This window comes from Schistocerca serialis, chromosome 7 (genome assembly GCF_023864345.2).
Source record: "Schistocerca serialis cubense isolate TAMUIC-IGC-003099 chromosome 7, iqSchSeri2.2, whole genome shotgun sequence".
Taxonomy (NCBI): domain Eukaryota; kingdom Metazoa; phylum Arthropoda; class Insecta; order Orthoptera; family Acrididae; genus Schistocerca; species Schistocerca serialis.
The window spans coordinates 101,071,420-101,092,787 of NC_064644.1; the positions used below are offsets into that span (position 1 = coordinate 101,071,420).

General features: G+C 39.8%; 1 protein-coding gene across 4 annotated transcripts in view; it reads left to right on the top strand.

The window, feature by feature from the left end:
- Window positions 1–7,436, top strand: part of LOC126412167 (phosphomevalonate kinase) — a 71,501-nt gene extending 64,065 nt beyond the window's left edge. For all 4 annotated transcript variants that reach the window (XM_050081640.1, XM_050081642.1, XM_050081641.1 and 1 more), the window contains exon 4: window positions 5,585–7,436. In XM_050081640.1, coding sequence (XP_049937597.1) covers window positions 5,585–5,736 — 152 coding nt within the window. In that variant the 3' untranslated portion in view covers window positions 5,737–7,436. The remainder of the gene's footprint in view (window positions 1–5,584) is intronic.
- The last annotated feature ends 13,932 nt before the right edge of the window (window positions 7,437–21,368 follow it).

Sequence of the window (21,368 nt, forward strand, 5' to 3'; positions counted from 1 at the left end):
CCAGAAAAGAATTCCAAAGAGAAGACTTGAGTGTATGCAGGCATAGTATGTCACCACAATACAGTGGTTGTTACAAACTGATGCTAACACCCTAAGACCATAACATCTGCTGACATCCCCTTTGTTTGTTTGTATATTGTTTGTATATCTTTGTATGTTCATTCCATGTTAGCTGACAATCAATGTTCATTCCTAAAAACTTTGTGTTTGCTACACGATATTTAGATTTATTATCTTTGCTTAAAGTGACAGAGTTTCTTCCCTTCTTTATGGTGAAGTGGTGAAGTACATACTGTTTGCTTTGTATATGTTCGACACTAATGTATTACATACTGCCCAATAATAAACATACTTAAGGATTTCATTTGCTCTCTGTAATACAAGTTCTGATGTTTTATGAGTGGCTATGATGCTGGTGTCATTGACAAAGAGAACTTTTGGTCCATGTCTTACCTTACCTGGAAAGTCATTTATACAGGGTGTTACAAAAAGGTACGGCCAAACTTTCAGGAAACATTCCTCACACACAAAGAAAGAAAATATGTTATGTGGACATGTGTCCAGAAACGCTTACTTTCCATGTTAGAGCTCATTTTATTACTTCTCTTCAAATCACATTAATCATGGAATGGAAACACACAGCAACAGAACATACCAGCATGACTTCAAACACTTTGTTACAGGAAATGTTCAAAATGTTCTCCGTTAGCGAGGATACATGCATCCACCCTCTGTCGCATGGAATCCCTGATACGCTGATGCAGCCCGGGAGAATGGCATATTGTATCACAGCCGTCCACAATATGAGCACGAAGAGTCTCTACATTTGGTACCGGGGTTGCGTAGACAAGAGCTTTCAAATGCCCCCATAAATGAAAGTCAAGAGGGTTGAGGTCAGGAGAGCGTGGAGGCCATGGAATTGGTCCGCCTCTACCAATCCATTGGTCATCGAATGTGTCGTTGAGAAGCGTACGAACACTTCGACTGAAATGTGCAGGAGCTCCATCGTGCATGAACCACATGTTGTGTCGTACTTGTAAAGGCACATGTTCTAGCAGCACAGGTAGAGTATCCCGTAGGAAATCGTGATAACGTGCTCCATTGAGCGTAGGTGGAAGAACATGGGGCCCAATCAAGACATGACCAACAAGCCTGCCCAAACGTTCATAGAAAATCTGTGTTGATGACGTGATTACACAATTGCATGCAGATTCTCGTCAGCCCACACATGTTGATTGTGAAAATTTACCATTTGATCACGTTGGAATGAAGCATCATCCGTAAAGAGAACATTTGCACTGAAATGAGGATTGGCACATTGTTGGATGAACCATTCGCAGAAGTGTACCCGTGGGGGCCAATCAGCTGCTGATAGTGCCTGCACACGCTGTACATGGTACGGAAACAACTGGTTCTCCCGTAGCACTCTCCATACAGTGATGTGGTCAACGTTACCTTGTAGAGCAGCAACTTCTCTGATGCTGACATTAGGGTTATCGTCAACTGCACGAAGAATTGCCTCGTCCATTGCAGTTGTCCTCATCGTTCTAGGTATTCCCCAATCGCGAGTCATAGGCTGGAATGTTCCGTGCTCCCTAAGACACCTATCAATTGCTTCGAACGTCTTCCTGTCGGGACACCTTTGTTCTGGAAATCTGTCTCGGTACAAACCCACCATGCCACGGCTATTGCCCCGTGCTAATCCATACATCAAATGGGCATCTGCCAACTCCGCATTTGTATACATTTGCACTAACTGCAAAACCACGTTCGTGATGAACACTAACCTGTTGATGCTACGTACTGATGTGCTTGATGCTAGGACTGTAGAGCAATGAGTCGCATGTCAACACAAGCACCGAAGTCAACATTACCTTCCTTCAATTGGGCCAACTGGCGGTGAATCGAGGAAGTTCAGTACATACTGACGAAACTGAAATGAGCTCTAACATGGAAATTAATCGTTTCCGGACACATGTCCACATAACATCTTTTCTTTATTTGTGTGTGAGGAATGTTTCCTGAAAGTTTGGCCATACCTTTTTGTAACACCCTGTATACACAGAGGTGACAAAAGTCTTGGGATACCTCCACATATTGTGTCGGAAGTTCCATGCGGCTTTTCGCGGATGATGCTGTAGTATACAGAGAAGTTGCAACATTAGAAAATTGTAGCGAAATGCAGGAAGATCTGCAGCGGATAGGCACTTGGTGCAGGGAGTGGCAACTGACCCTTAACATAGACAAATGTAATGTATTGCGAATACATAGAAAGAAGGATCCTTTATTGTATGATTATATGATAGCGGAACAAACACTGGTAGCAGTTACTTCTGTAAAATATCTGGGAGTATGCGTGCGGAACGATTTGAAGTGGAATGATCATATAAAATTAATTGTTGGTAAGGCGGGTACCAGCTTGAGATTCATTGGGAGAGTGCTTAGAAAATGTAGTCCATCAACAAAGGAGGGGGCTTACAAAACACTCGTTCGACCTATACTTGAGTATTGCTCATCAGTGTGGGATCCGTACCAGATCGGTCTGACGGAGGAGATGGAGAAGATCCAAAGAAGAGCGGCGCGTTTCGTCACAGGGTTATTTGGTAACCGTGATAGCGTTACGGAGATGTTTAATAAACTCAAGTGGCAGACTCTGCAAGAGAGGCGCTCTGCATCGCGGTGTAGCTTGCTCGCCAGGTTTCGAGAGGGTGCGTTTCTGGATGAGGTATCGAATATATTGCTTCCCCCTACTTATACCTCCCGAGGAGATCACGAATGTAAAATTAGAGAGGTTAGAGCGCTCACGGAGGCTTTCAGACAGTCGTTATTCCCGCGAACCATACGCGACTGGATCAGGAAAAGGAGGTAATGACAGTGGCACGTAAAGTGCCCTCCGCCACACACCGTTGGGTGGCTTGCGGAGTATCAATGTAGATGTAGATGTAGATGTAGATGTAGATTGTGTCAGACCACCTTTTGCCCAGCGTAGCGCAGCAACGTGACATGGCATGAACTCAACAAGTTGTTGGAAATCCCCAGCAGAGATATTGAGCCATCCTGCGTCTATAGTTGTCCATAATTGTGAAAATGTTGCCAGCGTAGGAATTTGTGCACGAACTGACCTCTCAATAATGTCCATAAATGTACAGTGGGATTCTTGATGGGTGATCTGGGTGGTGAAATCATTCACTCTAATTGTCTAAAATGTTCTTCAAACCAATCATGAACAGTTGTGCCCCAGTGACATGGTGCGTTGTTATCCATAAAAATTCCATTGTTGTTTGGGAAAATGAAGTCCATGAATAGCTTCAAATGGTCTCCAAGTAGTCTAATATAACCATTTCCAGTCAATGATTGGTTCAGTTGGATCCATTGGAGGATCCATCTATTCCATGTAAACACAGCCCACACCATTATGGATCTACCACCAGCTTGCACAGTGCCTTGTTGACAACTTGGATCCATGGCTCATGGAGTCTGCACTACACTCAAACCCTACCATCAGCTCTTACCAACACATTTAAACAGGCCACAGTCTTCCAGTCGTCTAAGGTCCGGCCAGTATGGTCACAAGCCCAGGAGAGGCACTGCAAGAGCGAAGGCACTCACATCGGTTGTCTGCTGCCATAGTCCATTAGTGCCAAATTTAACTGCACATACATTCATAGTATGTCTCAAATTGATTTCTGCATTTATTTACTCAATGTTGCTTGTCCATTAGCACTTACAACTCTACACAAATGCTGCTGCTCTCAGTTGTTAAATGATTGTTGTCATCCTCTGTGTTGTCCGTGGTGAGAGCTAATGCTTGAAATTTGGTAATCTCAGCACACTCTTGACACTGTGGATCTAGGAATATGGAATTTCCTAACAGTTTCTGAAATGGAATGTCCAGTGCTAACTCCAGCTACACAATGCAAAAACAAAATTGAAAATATCTACTGAAACACCAGAGAAAATGCACATAACAACTCTTACAAGAGGCATCTCATATATGCAGACTGAAGCGACAAATAAAATTTTGTACCAAGGCCAGGAATCGAACCCAGGTGTCCTGCTCACTATGCAGATGTGCTAACACTCCGCCACCCTGGCACACTGGTTGTGCACAACTGAAAGGAGCAGGAGACGCAGGTTCAAATCCTGACCTCGGTAGAAATTTTCATTCTTCGCTTCAGTCTGCATGTGTACACCATAGATGTTTGAGACTTGAAAAGGCCTCTGGAACCGTATAGTTTCATTTGTCTAACAATTGTTTTACTAAAAATTTATCATCATCAGACAAGTGAATTATGTCCACCATTTGCGCCCTGTTTTCCAGGTAAGACTGAAACCAGACATTTGCATTCCTCTTATACGTAGTGCCTATGGCTTGCTCAATAATATTTTATGGACGTAGTGCCTATGGCTTGCTCGATAATATTTTATGGACAACAGTGTCAGAAGTCATGAACAAGTCTAAGAAAATGCCTGTAACACAATCATCCCTATCAGAAGCTTCAAGTAACACTTTTGTGAACTCTGCAATGACCAGTATTGTACATCTCCCATTTCGGGAATCAAATTTTGCTTCACTGAAGAGGCTGTATTTACTCATGTACCTTAGTAATCTCTCTTTGATGATAGCTTAAGTTACTTTTGAGAATGAAGGCTGCAGTGAAATTGGCCTGTAGTTTTCTGTACTTTCCATGTTACCTTACTTCAGTAAGGGCACCAATCATGCATGCATTTGGTACTCTGGGAAAACACCTGAATTAAGGGACTCATTCATTGTGTTAATTGACGGTGCTTGTATGGTGTGTACAAGTACGCATGCCTTCGGAACAGAGACGGGAGCCTTATCTATGCCTGCTGACTCCTAACTTTTTTGATCATTGTACTGTCTTTCTCATTTGAGGGAAACAAATCATTGTGATGTGTAAATCATTGTGGGTGCTACATGTGTTTTAAGAAGATGTTGCTGGAGCTTCTCTGAAATACCAGAGAAATAATCATGTACAAAACTTGCTAATTCATGAGGACTTGCTATTATTCTACCTCCACCTGTGATTTGTATGTTGTTGTACTTGGCTACCTTTTCCACTTTCTTGTTTTATAACATACAACAATTTGCTTTAATTTTCTGTAATATATATTATTTTGTCATTGAATTTAAACTGTAAGTTATTGTTATTTATTTTATTTATTTATTTTAGTGTTTACTCCTTATCTTCTGTTTATAACTCTACGAGCCATTAGACAAAAACATCTAGTTTGTGCTTATATAAATGAGTGATTGTTAGCATACAAAAGCGGCAGGCAACTAGTTCCCTCCAGTGGAATAATAAATGGCACATGGACTCAATCGAATAACTAATAATTGCACTATCTTTCAAGCTTTTGTCCTATTTAAATAGTGAAGTTACCGTTTTTCAGAGTACCGGTGCAGGTGAGTGGTCGCTTGTTCTCATTTTATATGTACAATGTGAAAGTTCTGTTGTAAAATTCCCATGACATTAAAGATTAAAATCATTAGATATTACAGATTTTATCCCATTATCCATACAGATTAACTATAAGTGATGTGCTTCATTTCATGTGACAGGTATTGATGATGCTGTATCTGAGTGTGGCCTTGATTCCATTACTGATTGGAACTGGACAATTTCCAATAATGGTAAAGGCACAGAAGAAATAGAAGCTATTTTACAGAACATCGTGCAGTGGGTAAACTCTGCAACTTCAGCGACTCGATGACAACCTTCTGGCGCAAATTATAGAATAAGTGTTCAGCTATTCATCTTGTCTTTTGCCTAAAACCTCCATCAGTCCAGTGTATCAGATGATTCATTAGAGCATGTCGGGCATAAAATGATGTAGTGTGACCATTGTTAAAGATACTGGTTGTAAATTCGTTTGATCATTTGATGCATCAGCGGTAGCATTGTGCAGGTATAAGATTGCGGTACATTTGAAATTTTAGGTTTTTTAGGCAGACATTCCATAAATTCTTGGTAGTATTTATGCAAGGCACTGGAAAAACATTTTTTGTAATAAAGTGTATAGTGTTAAAATGTACTGTTTGAACTGTGCAAAAAAGATTTTAATAAAATGTTTCAAAATTTTTTTTAGTGATTTTGATGTTTTCGGTTGTCAAATAGTATGTCCTATCATAATTAGAAAATTCTGAATGTTATTTTATGTGGTGGACAGTTGGTTGTTCTAGTTTTGAGCACCAAGACACAAAGTAATACGCTTTTAGTCAAGCTGTATTATCAGAATGGGGAATGTGCTAGTTCAGCGTTACAATCCTATCGCCATAGGAAGGGGATTCGAACGGGTCAAGGTCCGTTGACAAATGCAGCTGTGGCGAGAATGATTTCGAAGTTTGAAGCCACGGGTTGTTTAGACGATAGACCCCATAGTGGCTGACCGAGCACAAGGTGTAATGCTGCTGAGACAGTTCAGGAAGAAATGGAGACTGTAGCGGGTTCGCCTATGCACGGGGAAGTCAGAGCTCGTGCAGTCGCACATCACACCGGCATTCCATACACCACTGAGGTGTACCTTCCGATGCTATTCGTACAAAATCCATCGGCATCATGAAATGTTACCTGGCGATTTAGTGAAGTGGAGAGCATTTGCTGTGCGGGCATTTCAAAAGATGGGGGAAGATGATGATTGGTTGAGTAACGTGTTGTGGACCAACGAAGCTCGTTTCACGCTCCAAGGGTCTGTCAGCGCCCACAACTGCAGAATTTGGGCTACCAAAAATCCTAAAACTGTCATGGAAAGTCCATTGCACGACGAGAAAGTCACGGTATGAGTTGGATTTACCACATCTACTGTTATAGGGCCTTTTTTCTTCGAGGAAATGCGTGATTCTGGTTTTGTAACTGCTACTGTGACGGGTGAGAGGTACGCCGATATGTTACAGAATCGCATCGTCCGGAGCCTGGCTGATAAACACCTGCTGGAATGTACGATGTTTATGCAGGATGGCGCTCCACCCCATATTGCTAGACACATGAAAGATCTCTTGCACGTGTCGTTTGGTGGTGATCGTGTGCTCAGCCGCCACTTTCGTCATGCTTGGCCTCCCATGTCCCCAGACCTCAGTCAGTGCGATTATTGGCTTTGGGGTTATCTGAAGTCGCAAGTGTATTGTGATCGACCAACATCTATAGGGATACTGAAAGACAACATCCGACGCCAATGCCTCACCATAACTCCGGACATGCTTTACAGTGCTATTCACAACATTTTCCTCGACTACAGCTATTGTTGAGGAATGATGGTGGACATATTGGGCATTTCCTGTAAAGAACATCATCTTTGCTTTGTCTTATTTTGTTATGCTAATTATTGCTATTCTGATCAGATGAAGTGCCATCTGTCGGAAATTTTTCGAACTTTTGTATTTTTTTGGTTCTAATAAAACCCCATGTCATTCCAAGCATGTGTGTCAATTTGTACCTCTCTATCTACATTATTCTGTGATTTATTCAGTTTTCAGATTTATACTGACTTTTTGATCACCCGTACATACATAGTTTTTGTGTATTGTTGGCTGCAAAAGGCAGAAACATGCTTTGTTGGTGCTGCACATTTTAGGGATTTTGTTAAATTCAAGCTGCAATGTTCTACTTTGGCATGCCATTGTGGACGTTGGCACAGAGACTAATAAATGAAAAATCTGTGCAATTTGCACATTTATTTATATATAAAAGCCAACTTCTGAATTTACTTTTGTGTAAGACAGCGTGTGCAAGATTTGTGTGCCGATTTGAAATACATATTTTACTGTTCTCATCAGTTCTGCATAATCTTCCACTGATTGTATCAAAACACATTTGAATTGTGATGTATTGCAAAAATTCTAACATTCGCAAGTGTCGTGAAAAACTCTTAATGTTATCGTCAGTTGTAGGCTTTAACTTATTTGTGCTCTTTTAAAATTGTTGAGCGCAGTAGGTCTATCATTGTTGCAAACAATCATTCTGTAATTTCATTGTGTGATTACGTGAGAAGTAGGGTATTTTTGAGAATTTTGGATGCTTACAAATCATTGTTTTAAAGTGTTATTACTTGATATTTTTTTAAAAATATGATTGTTTCACATATAGTACCTCCGAAGCTAGTTTTAGTTGCTAAATGAAGCTGTATTGTGAGAATATTTGCTGTTTGTAAATGTAACTGTGTTCTTTAGACTTAATAACAGCCCACATCTAACTGAACAAAATACAATTTTTTTTAAATTTTTTGTGAAGATTGAGTTACGCCAGTGTTCCTTTGACCAATAAGCAGGGAAGAACTGTTACACACTATTAAGTCATTAAAAAATAAATGTTCAGCTCGAGTTGATAATATGCCAGACTATATCATAAAAATATCAGCAGAATGTACACACACATCCCTGCTAGACATCTGCAATTATCCACTATCAAGTGGTATCTTCCTGCAGCACTTAAAAACTGGAAAAGTTACAAAACGGTCCTCAGTAGAAGATGGTCAACTATAGATCTGTGTCGTCAGGCTTTTTAAAAAGCATTGAAAAATTAGTTCTGTCACAGTCAACCAACTTTTTTAACAACAGGATGTCAACATGGCTTCAGGCCACAGCACAGTACTGAAACAGCCACTTTCACCCTCGCAAATCGTATTTTATATGCTGGGGATGATCGCAGAAATGTTTCAGGGGTTCTCCTTGATTTAACCAAAGCCTTTGATCTAATAGATCATGAAATTATTCTGAGAAAGTTAGAGTGTTCTAGTGTAAGAGATCTTCCAAGTACATGACTGAAATCCTACTTAGAAAATCGCTCTCAGATAAGAGAGGTCAAACATATGAAGAAGGGAAAAAAAAAAAAAAAAAAAAAAAAAAAAAAAAAAAACACCTGAAACTCCAAGCTTATCACTGGAAACCTTCCACATTAACCCTTGGTGTACCCCAAGTCTCAGTTTTATGTCCCTCTCTCTTCTTAGTTTTCATAAATGACTTGCCCCTACATGTTCAACACTCTGAACCAGTTCTATTTGCAGACGATACCAGTATATTTGTTGAAGGTGAAAACGAAAGGGCTCGTAATCTGTATGCCAAAGACGCAAATGGAAAAGATTTCAGAGTAGTTTGTGAGGAATAAGCTAGTGGTAAACCTTCAAAAAACAGTCGCCACACACTTCCGTATGACGCAAAATAAAAATCATTATGAGGATAATGAAAAATGCAAACAGCTGAACATCGTGTAAACCGTTCTTGAAAGTACTTGGGATCCTAGTCCTACCATGTTTCTATATATTTGAGGTTCTCATGTATGTAAAAAAGGTGCATACTAAAAAAGGAAAATGTATTTATACAAAATAAAACTGTACATGAATACCATACAAAGTAAAATAATGATGAACATAGCAATCATTGGTATAACACCCTGTACAAGAAAGATGTATATCACTCATGATCACAGCTGTGTAAGAGGGTGGCAAGTTACTTCAAGGCCATTAACAAACCATATCTTTTAAAAATCTGTAACTTTATATTCTCTGGAAAACTAATTTTACTCAGTATCACAGTATCTTGGAAACTGAATTTGTAAATATACTGCACAGCTGATGCCAAGAAGCTGTCTCCTGGTAAATATGTACATACAAGTACTGAAAAATGACAGTGCAAAAGTGCTAAGTTGCATGAGGTATATTGAACTGCATTGTATTATATGTTAAACATATAACACTTAACAAAAGAAAATTATGTAAAATGCATATTTTAAGAATTTTTCTCTGTTGTAAAATATGCTTACATGAATATCATACAAATGATTCTAGCAAATAATAATACTAAATATAACAATGTTTAAATTAATGAACTTTTGTCCAAACTCTATGGTGTAATGTATGTACCTCAAAGATATCAGGATGTAAAATAATTAAAAAAGTAATGGATTTTTCCAGATTGTGGAACACAGAACAAACACAAAACAAAACAGTAACACAGCACAGTAAAAATACAATATTATTCCAGCAGATACATAATTTTTAGCTTTATCCACAAAAGTTCTTCTTTCAAGTCTCTTGTATCTCAAACATTCTAAAAATTCTGCTACTGAATAGAACCAATAGCAATGATCTAGTACGAATTCCCTTAGGGTTTTACAAAAGTATGTGTATGATGATATGAGTTTTATCTTATGTGGAAGACTATTGTAAATTTGTATACCACTGTTTATTGTGGAAGTGATGTAGGCTGGAAGTGGGAGGATTGACAACTTTTGAAAGAGGGTTTGCAAGAATGTTTGTTCAGCATGTTGCATTGCTTTTACAGTTCTTTTCTGGATTAGGAAAATAAGTGAACTAGGTGGTGTATTACCCCAGAATTTAATTTCACACTGTAGGATGCTATGGAACTGAGCAAAGTAGGCGATTTGGACAGTGCTAAAAATCGCTTTAATGGAGATTAATCATATGCTATAACATACTTTTTTGGTGTTTCATTTATTTTGTTTGTATGTGTATGCCATTTGAAGTTATATGCTGGAAAGCTTTGTTTCCAGAGAAGATGAAAGTTGGTTGGAGTTTATTGACACACTGGTGTTGCATGCATCACCTTTTAAACAGAAATTTAGGGGTGTTTATCAGTAGTTAATTCCCCTCAAACCATCTGTTTAGCTGTGCTGTAGGTTTATTTAAAGCTACTTGTAACTGACTTGGGGTGTTCCCTGTAATAAGGATGCTTGTGTCATCTGCAAAAAAAAGTATTTGTTTGTGACTCAGTGTTTAGGTCCAAATTCTTTATATACGGGAGAAAGAGGATTGGTCCAAGACTGGATCCCTGAGGGCCTCTCTCTTTTTCTTCAAATTTCTGCATCTGAGAAACATATCCTAGTATTTTTCTTTAGTTCATGTCTTGTCTGTATTTTCTGCTTCCTGTTCTTCAAGTACAATGTGAACCACTTTAGTGCAGTACCTCTAATGTCATATACTTGGCATTTGTCCAGCAGTATGTTGTGGCCCAGTATGTAAAAGGCTTAACCTAAGTGGCACTTTATTTTTTGCCCATTGTTTGTAGAGCATGGTGCACAAAATTGTAGATAGCACCACTTGTTGATATATTTTTCCTGAATCCATGCTAATTATCAGTGACAATTTTGTTCTTCTCTACAAATTTCAGTAACCTATTATACATTACTTATTCTATGATTTTACTAAAACCTGATAATAAGGAAAGTGGTCTATAGTTTTCTACATTTGATTTGTCTCCTTTTTTTATGAATAGGGACCACTTTAGCAATTTTTAAACAGTCTGGAAATGTGCCCATCAGAAAAGATGAATTGACTATATCTGCAAGAGGCAGTGAAGTGTTGGTAATACATTGCTTTACGACACAATCAGGAACGCTATCATTTCCTGATGCCATTTTCTTAAGAGTTGGTGCAGCACATATGGTTTCACCTGGAGTTGTTCCACAAACATAGTTGAAAGAGGAACATGAGTGCACTTTGCCTTTCTTTCTCTTTCCAGTATCTGTTTTGCCACTGACCATTAAATTATTTGTGATATCTGTGTAGTAACACCTGAAAAGATTTGGGTTGTGTTTGGGATCAATTACACCCTTGTCCTCATGGTTCAGAGTGATATTTTCCATTTTAAGGAACACTTTATTTGCTTCCTTTTTATTAACTTCCATACTGCTTGGATTTTATTTTATTTGCTGACGCTGTTACGAACTTATCATTGGCTTCTTTTGTGCCTGGCATATTACTCTTTGTAGGTGTGAAAGTATTTCTGAAGGTAGCTATTCAGAAGTGGGGGTATGTTATTTTTTCTCCTTTATCAGAGTAATTCTCTTTTCCTTGCTGTTGATATTTTCATACCTATTGTTATCCATGTCTTTGCTTACGAGTTGTGCCTTTTATTACTTGTGTTTTAAGAGGGAATGCAATTTCAAGGTAATCACTAAAGATGCTAGAGAATTTCTCAAACGAGTTATACAGTAAAAACATGGCTAGAAATGGAAATCATAAAGTGAATATTGATAAATTTGAAGGGCCTGATAATTGTGGGAAATGGGAATGGCGTATCTCTGATGCTGTTCATATGAACTTGAAACATTATTATTGGTAATCTGTGCTCTTGCCTTAGGAATCAAGTGAATAGAAGGCAGCATATGCAGAATTGCAAAAAAATGATGCAGACACTACAGGTTTGGTAACAAGTGCCCTAAATCAGTTAAACTTGTGTTGAGCTGCGAAAGTACAACCCAATCGAGCTCAGGTGAAAGCTTATATTGCAGAAAAGAATAATATATTCAAAATTGCAGATGTTGAGAGACTTACACATGAGGCAATAAACAGCATCTCAACTGGGACACCGTTACGGAACCATTCGTCATAAATATTGCTGAATCTGATTCATCTACGTGAGACAGCAAAGAAGATGGTGTTGATTTCTTGCTGTGACGTATGTAAGTACCAGTTACTGCTACTTATGACTATATGTGTGACTGTGCCTGCAGCAACATAAAAAAATTATTAGTGGCTCAAGTTTCATCTTTGACCTCGTAACCATGCCATTTTCTTCATAAGACGTATTTCGTTCAGTTAAGAACACATACTATAACGCAGTAGCAGGTTGAACAATGAAAGAAAATTAGCTTGTAGTAACACATCTGATATCCTTATGGTCACAAATTACTAAAACTTGAAAATGCTTTAGATTATTCGATCACTGTGGTTGCCTAATGTAAGCAATGCAATAATTTGTTTCATTAACGAAACAAATCGTTGTAGTTCATAAGACAGGAACATTAGACATTGACAGCATTTAAAGAAAGAATGAAGCTACATCACGATTGACAAAATAGTGTGTGTATTGAGGTTGAAGCTCTTCCGTCTGTGTTTGATTTATAAATAAATTGGTCTTTTGGAAGGGGTCCTCATCGCGCAAAACACAATTGTTTGTTTTTGTGCTATCACCCAGAGACGTATCGTTGAGGTTTCAGCATCATTGCTGGGCTTTCATTGGCATTCTGTTATACGAAAGAAAAATATTCGTTATTACTTACTTAAATTAGAGTTTTTAAGAAAGTTTTTACAAACAGCATAAAGTTTTGCATGTATACCTTGTTACCACATGCAGTGATTTTCCTGTTTTTTATGTTTTCATTACAGCTGTTTTACTTTCAGAGTCTGTCGTCTTCAACCACATAGAACTTAATGTAGAGAAATTATTTATCTCGATATTTTATACGATTAGGAATATTGTCATTGAGTTCAACATTAATTAAACTTGTGTGTGTGTGTGTGTGTGTGTGCGCGTAAGGATTCTCGTTACTAAGAATGCAGTTCTTAAAGTTCACTGTGGAACACTGTTTATGCTAGCGCGTCGTCAGCTGTCTCAGTGCGTGAAGTCCGTGAACTGACGGAAGGAAACTGGCAGCGTCGCAACGTATCTTCCCTCCCTCTCTGCGCAGACGCACGACGCAACCCGCCTTCGTAACTGCACTCCACTCCAGTGGTCATATACATATGACATGACAATAACATGAAATTAACAGAATTCCTGAAAGCTGAAGCCTCTGAATTTTCTGATGAAGATAAATTATAGATCGGAAATTTTTAGTGTCCCTTTTTACATATATAACATACAGATTTTGTCATAGAGTAGTCAATATAATTATATTGACGTACCGTTAATGCATTTAGTCAAAGAACATTGAACATCGAAATAGACGAAATGTTTCATCTTAACTGATCAGTTAATGGTACAGTGCTATAATGGAAAATGTTTTATATGGGCCCCATGCAAGTGCCAATTTGTCCTCAGCCAGAACAGCTACAATACACTGAGGTGACTTATACAGCTGGCGGTAGTATCGTGTACGCAAGGTACAAGGTAGTGCTTTGGCAGAGCTGTTGTTTGTACTCAGGTGAATGTGAAAAGGTTTTCGAGGTGATTACAGCCGCACGACAGGAATTAACAGACTTTGAATGCAGAACGCAACTTGGAACTAGACAAATGGGACATTCAGTTTCAGAAATCGTTTGGGAATTCAGTATTCCGCGATGCAGAGTGTCAAGAGTGTGCCAAGAATACCAAAATTCAGGCTTCACCTATCATTACGGACAACGCAGTGGCCAACTGCCTTCACTTAATGATAGAGCAGCAGTATTTCTGTAGAGTTGTCAGTGCGAACAGACAAGCAACAGTGCGTGAAATAACCGCAGAAATCAATGTAGGACGTACGATGAACGTGTCCGTTAGGACAGTGCGGTGAGATTTGGCGTTACTCCCACTGACAATCTCGAGTTAACACATAAACATGGAGTGAGCAACTATATAGCAGATAGAACTAGGGAATTAAATTTTAGTTGGAAACAAGTCACCCATAGGGACGTGTCTAAAATAATTGCAAAATTGAATAACTCCAAAACCGAGGATTATTACGGTTTCTCTTATGCTATATTGAAACAAATCCCAGACAATATTGTCAACGTTAACTTATCTCATAAATTGCATCCTTGAGGAGGGAATCTTTCCAGATTGTTTAGAAATGACTATCACGGTTCCAATCCACAAGAAAGGAGACAGAGACTGTCCAAATAACTACAGACCAGTTTCGATTGCCCCTATTTTATCAAAGTCATTGAATATTGCATGAAAACACAACTATTGAAGTACTTTGAAACGAACAATTTATTTAACAATGCTCCATTTGGATTTAGGACAGGTAAATCAACCATTAAAGCCGTAGACAATATCATCAGCGAGATTGTTACCAATTTCGAGCTACATTTAATTACTTGTATTACACTCTTAGACCTCAGTAAGGCTTTCGACATTATTTCCCATGAGATCTTATTTCCTAAGTTAAAACTATACGGAATAAAGGGCTCACAGTTATCGCTAATAGAATCGTACCTTGATAACAGACAACAAATGGTCATAATTGAGAACCAACTATCAGACATACTCAAAATTGAAACCGGAGTTATTCAAGGGTCAGTAATTCGTCCATTTCTCTTTCTAGTGTATACCAATGACCTCCTACATAAGTTGCCAGACAAAGCAATTCTATATGCTGACGACATCACCTTAATAACATCAGATGGAAATCTGGAAACTTTACAGGACAAAAATACAGACATGGTAGAAAACACCACATAGTTGCAAAGCAATAAATTGGTCTTAAATGACAATAAAACAGAGGCAATATATTTTCATTTGAGTAAGTTGAAACCAGAAGGGACGGTAACCACATCTGTCAAACTGCTAGAAATGTATTTAGACCCAAATTTGAACTGGGGCGAACATACGCAACAACTGTGCAAGAAACTGTCCAGAGTAATTTTTTTACTGCGCAAACTTAGGACTTGTCTCAGTAAGAGCCAAATGTTACAGGCATACTATGCTTTTTCCCAGTCGCACCTGGTCTATGGCATAATACTTTGGGGGAACTCTTCAGGGGCTCAGTTTTTAAGTGGCAGAAGAGGGCAGTTAGGGGTATAAAGGACTTACCCGACAATGAATCATGCAGACCAGTATTCAGGGAGCTGAAAATAATGACTCTCTCTGAAATATTCATATACCACTGTCTGATAGACATCAAAGAAAACCAGAGTAACTTCACAGTAAGGGGGGAGATACATTCACACAACACAAGAAATAAATGTTACATTGCAGTCATGGACTGTGCGGCTGGTCCCGGCATAGGTTCGAGTCCTCGCTCGGGCATGGGTGTGTGTGTGTGTGTGTGTGTGTGTGTGTGTGTGTGTGTGTGTGTGTGTGTGTGTGTCCTTAGGATAATTTAGGTTAAGTAGTGTGTAAGCTTAGGGACTGATGACCTTAGCAGTGAAGTCCCATAAGATTTCACGCACATTTGAACATTTTTTTGCCTCTCCTGGTCTCGTGACCATATCGGTTGGACCCTTGACGACTGGAAAACCGTGGTCTGGTAAGATGAGTCTCGATTTCAGCTGGTAATAGCTGATGGTAGGGTTCGAATGTGGCACAGACGCCATGAAGCCATGGACCCTTGTTGTCAACAAGGCACTGTGTAAGCTGGTGGTGGCTCTATAACGATGCAGGCTATGTTTACGCGAAATGAACTGGGTGCTACAATGTGCAATGTCACAGGGACACAACTGTTCGCAACTCGTTTGAAGAACATTCTCAGATCGTGCACAAAATCCTACACCAGCAACACTTTCACAATTAGGGATAGCAATAGAGTCAGCATTGGCTCAATATTTCTGCAGGGGACTTGCAACCACTTATTGAGTCCACGCCCCATCGAGCTGCTCGGAGATACCCGTGACTTTTACCACCTCAGTGTATGAAGTTCGACTGAAAAAGTGTTAGGATTTAGGAAAAAACCAGTGACGACATCGTCATTACAGGCTGTGTTCAAAATTAGCTGTATGTGTTGAGTATGTGTGTTGTTAGCCCAGAAAAGAGTAATCGTGTGGCATCTTCACGAAATATTACATTGTGCCACGAAAGATATGGACTTCAAAAGAACCAACACGTGAAGAACATCTTGAAGAAACTCGGGATCAATGTAGGAGCTTGTAAGGGTGAATTCTGTGATGATCGTGCATTAGGAAAGGTGCATAGAATGCCATTCAAACAACGAGCAAACCACTCCACCGTTACTAGCGTATTAATCCACGCAGATGCCAGTGGATCAAAGGGCACAGAATATTGGTGTTCGATATTATGTATGTTTTAAAGACGATTTCAGTAAATTTCTTCGAATTTTCTTTCTGAAGCACAAAAACAGAGTGTGCAATGTGCGTAAACCATTTTTAAATGAAACTCAAACCAAAGGACAGTCTGTTAAAAAATCTAGATGTGATGGAGGCACAGAATTTAATAACAGTAGAGTTCATGAAAGATTTCTGAGTTGCGGAATTATGTTGCAACATGAAATGAAAAGAGTCAGTTAGCTGATATTTTGATGAAGCCCCTTGAGTGAGTTCAGGGGCTGATCCAGGACGGACTCCAGTGGACAGAGGTGAAAAAGTTTTCCAGTGATCTGAAGTTGTTGTATATTCCTACTTAACTAAACTGCTAATGATGCTTTGCGTTACCAATAACCAGATTATGAAATTTACGGCCGTTGTGTAAATCGAAAAAAGTGCATCATTTTTAGTAATAACATTTTTAATTTGAAAATAAACAGTCTATCTTTAATATCTGAATACAAAGTGCTGAACATAAACATTAGAAATTTATGATACTTAAATTAAAGAACAACAACGATCGAAAGATTGTCTTACATGTTAATGTGGCGCATTAATTTCTCACTATGGCGCACCTCTCAATTATGGGGTAGGTCTTAACACTAACATTTCTGTGAATCTAAAGCGAATCTAACCCTGTCAGTCGATCCATATTCAGCCTTATATACAGTGGGAGGACAGAAATATGAAAACAATAAAAACACAACATATTACCATTCCTGACAGGTGGTAGGAAAGCAGCTGGCATTCAAAATAGATTCCAGATGCCTTGGAATCTATAGACACGGGTGCTGTATAGTTTTCAAGGGAATCTTATACCAAATCTGCAAAATAGTTGCACGTTCGGGTAACAATGATGGAGGTGGATAGCGATTACGCACCCTCCTCTCCAAAGCAGACCACGACGACTCAATATCAATTACACCTGGTAACTATGGTAGTCAGGGGAGATGTTACAATTCCTGCTCATGATCAAAAAACCAATCCTGTATATCAAACAGGGGTTCTGTCGTCTCAGTACATGGCATCACTGTTTGGGGACAAACAAATGTACCATGGGACTGACCTGATCAATCAAAATGGTCACACACTCCTTGGCAGTTATGCGACTTTGCAAAGTAACTATGAGTCTCATGGAGTTCCACAACGTTGCTGCCTAAATCATCACTGAACGCCTACCATGTTTCACTACTTGGACGTAAACTGAGCCAGAAGTTGGAAACAGTGTGAAACAAGACTCGTCCAAGCCAATGACTTTCTTAAATTGCTGCACAGTTTGGTGCTGAGAGTTGACGGGTGCGACTTTCAGTTCTGTAGTGACTTTTGCAGCTATAACCAGTGGATTGTTACACTGTCCACAGCTCCTTTCTACTATCCTCCATTTCTGTAATTCTCTTTGACTATTTTTGTTTTTCAAATGGCAACATCACAGGATTTGATGAAAAAAGGATCATGTTGTGTCAGTTTCAGTCTACACATATAGTCTGTCACTCTACCTGACTTCTCACTAAAGACTCCACAAATCTTTGTCTAAATCATCTCTTTTTTGTGATACTCAAATTATCTGCTGTGTTTATTTTATCTGGAACTAAATGTGAAAAGCTGTCATAAAACAAATGGTTGTTATAAAACTCATCATCCTGCTCAATGTAATTTCTATCATCAAAAACTTCAACACCACTTAATTGATTCATAATTTTCCCAGTCAAAACTGAAACTGGCTTTAACTATCCAGTCCTTCACTAACAAAATGTGTTCATTCAGACCAGCTACCACTAGACGACCTTGTTCAAAAGTAAAATTATCAACTGAATGAAATTAAAGCTTGTCTACTAATCAGTTTACTAAATTTTCCTCTGACTCCTTTAATTCTAATATTGGCGATAGGAAATCCTGTATAACATTCAATGTTGTTCCATCTATCTCTGAACTTAACAGAAATAAAAAACACGAACAGGACTACCAGTAGCTACTAAACAAATCCTTTTCCAAGTAACAATAGAAGTCTCAATGTATGGGCTACCAGGTATCTTATGTTTATCAATATTTTCATCTTCTGCTAGTAAATCATCTTCAATCTCCTTAAAATTTAAATCAGTGTTCAGCTGTAGTTCACTAGCTGCTGTAGGTTGTATCACTCTCAGTGACAACTTACAACTTAAGTGTGTATCTTCTAAAACTGACAAATCACTCTCAAATGTGTATGTGTGTTGACTAAGCGAAAGAATCTGACTGCCTGTATCAAAAGTATTAGAAGATGTTTGTGTGTGTTTACATTTGGTAGCGAAATTAAAATATGTATCACAAACAGTATGACAATTAACTTCAGCATAATTTGATCTGTCCAAAACTTCAAGCGTGTTGTCACTGGTCTGCCTAATTTTCTCATTTTTATTACTGCAGCTGTGTAAGGTCTCACTGACATTAATGGGGATTAGTTGACTCTCAGGCACCTTCTCTACTAACATCAAAGTATCATCATCAAGTTATATAATCTTTCAACTTACTTCATCATCCAACATTTCTACAAAAATCACACCATCTAATTCATCACAGAGGAATGGATCAGCAACAACATACGTAGTATTATCACATCTACTAAAATCATCATCAAAATAATCAATATTATTACTATCATCAATATGAACATCTCATTCTACTTCGAAACTCTTTACAGCTAAATCATCATCAATATCACTTGTGTTTGTGCCGGCAGACATACAGGCAGAATCAGTTATCAACTTATCATTCTCTTTGGTACAAGATTAACAGCTTCTGCCACATCTACCTCAGATAAGACTGACACTACATCATCATACAACAAACTGGCTAAACCATATTTATCAAAATCATTACATACAACATCATTTTTAAAGACACACTGATCATCAAGAAGACTAGTCAGCTCAAACTGATTTCCTACTATTCTGTCATCTTTGCTCATCTCTTGTAGCGTGCAGTCCCAAAATTCATTCCCTGAATTGACTGTGTTTACCCAGTAATCACTACTGTGTCTGCTGCAGTATCTGTAATCTGAACTACACTCCTGGAAATGGAAAAAAGAACACATTGACACCGGTGTGTCAGACCCACTATACTTGCTCCGGACACTGCGAGAGGGCTGTACAAGCAATGATCACACGCACGGCACAGCGGACACACCAGGAACCGCGGTGTTGGCCGTCGAATGGCGCTAGCTGCGCAGCATTTGTGCACCGCCGCCGTCAGTGTCAGCCAGTTTGCTGTGGCATACGGAGCTCCATCGCAGTCTTTAACACTGGTAGCATGCCGCGACAGCGTGGACGTGAACCGTATGTGCAGTTGACGGACTTTGAGCGAGGGCGTATAGTGGGCATGCGGGAGGCCGGGTGGACGTACCGCCGAATTGCTCAACACGTGGGGCGTGAGGTCTCCACAGTACATCGATGTTGTCGCCAGTGGTCGGCGGAAGGTGCACGTGCCCGTCGACCTGGGACCGGACCGCAGCGACGCACGGATGCACGCCAAGACCGTAGGATCCTACGCAGTGCCGTAGGGGACCGCACCGCCACTTCCCAGCAAATTAGGGACACTGTTGCTCCTGAGGTATCGGCGAGGACCATTCGCAACCGTCTCCATGAAGCTGGGCTACAGTCCCGCACACCGTTAGGCCGTCTTCCGCTCACGCCCCAACATCGTGCAGCCCGCCTCCAGTGGTGTCGCGACAGGCGTGAATGGAGGGACGAATGGAGACATGTCGTCTTCAGCGATGAGAGTCGCTTCTGCCTTGGTGCCAATGATGGTCGTATGCGTGTTTGGCGCCGTGCAGGTGAGCGCCACAATCATGACTGTATACGACCGAGGCACACAGGGCCAACACCCGGCATCATGGTGTGAGGAGCGATCTCCTACACTGGCCGTACACCACTGGTGATCGTCGAGGGGACACTGAATAGTGCACGGTACATCCAAACCGTCATCGAACCCATCGTTCTACCATTCCTAGACCGGCAAGGGAACTTGCTGTTCCGACAGGACAATGCACGTCCGCATGTATCCCGTACCACCCAACGTGCTCTAGAAGGTGTAAGTCAACTACCCTGCACGTCCAGCACGAACGCTGGTCCAACTGAGGCGCCAGGTGGAAATGGCATGGCAAGCCGTTCCACAGGACTACATCCAGCATCTCTACGATCGTCTCCATGGGAGAATAGCAGCCTGCATTGCTGCGAAAGGTGGATATACGCTGTACTAGTGCCGACATTGTGCATGCTCTGTTGCCTGTGTCTATGTGCCTGTGGTTCTGTCAGTGTGATCATGTGATGTATCTGACCCCAGGAATGAGTCAATAAAGTTTCCCCTTCCTGGGACAATGAATTCATGGTGTTCTTATTTCAATTTCCAGGAGTGTAGGTTTGTGTGATGCCTACTTGCAAATTCCATTGGATGAAGAATCATAGAAAGTGTTTGTTGTAAATACACACTTTGGACTGTTCAAGTATTTGCGTTTGCTTTTCAGCAGCGCTTCCGCACCCACCATTTTTCAACCTTACTTGGAACAGCCGACTGCAAAAGTGCCATTTATTTCAAACTATCTTGATGATATTGTCGTCTCAGGTCATACGCCAGAGGGACACATTGCCAATTTGCATACTCTTTTTCGAGTGTTGTCA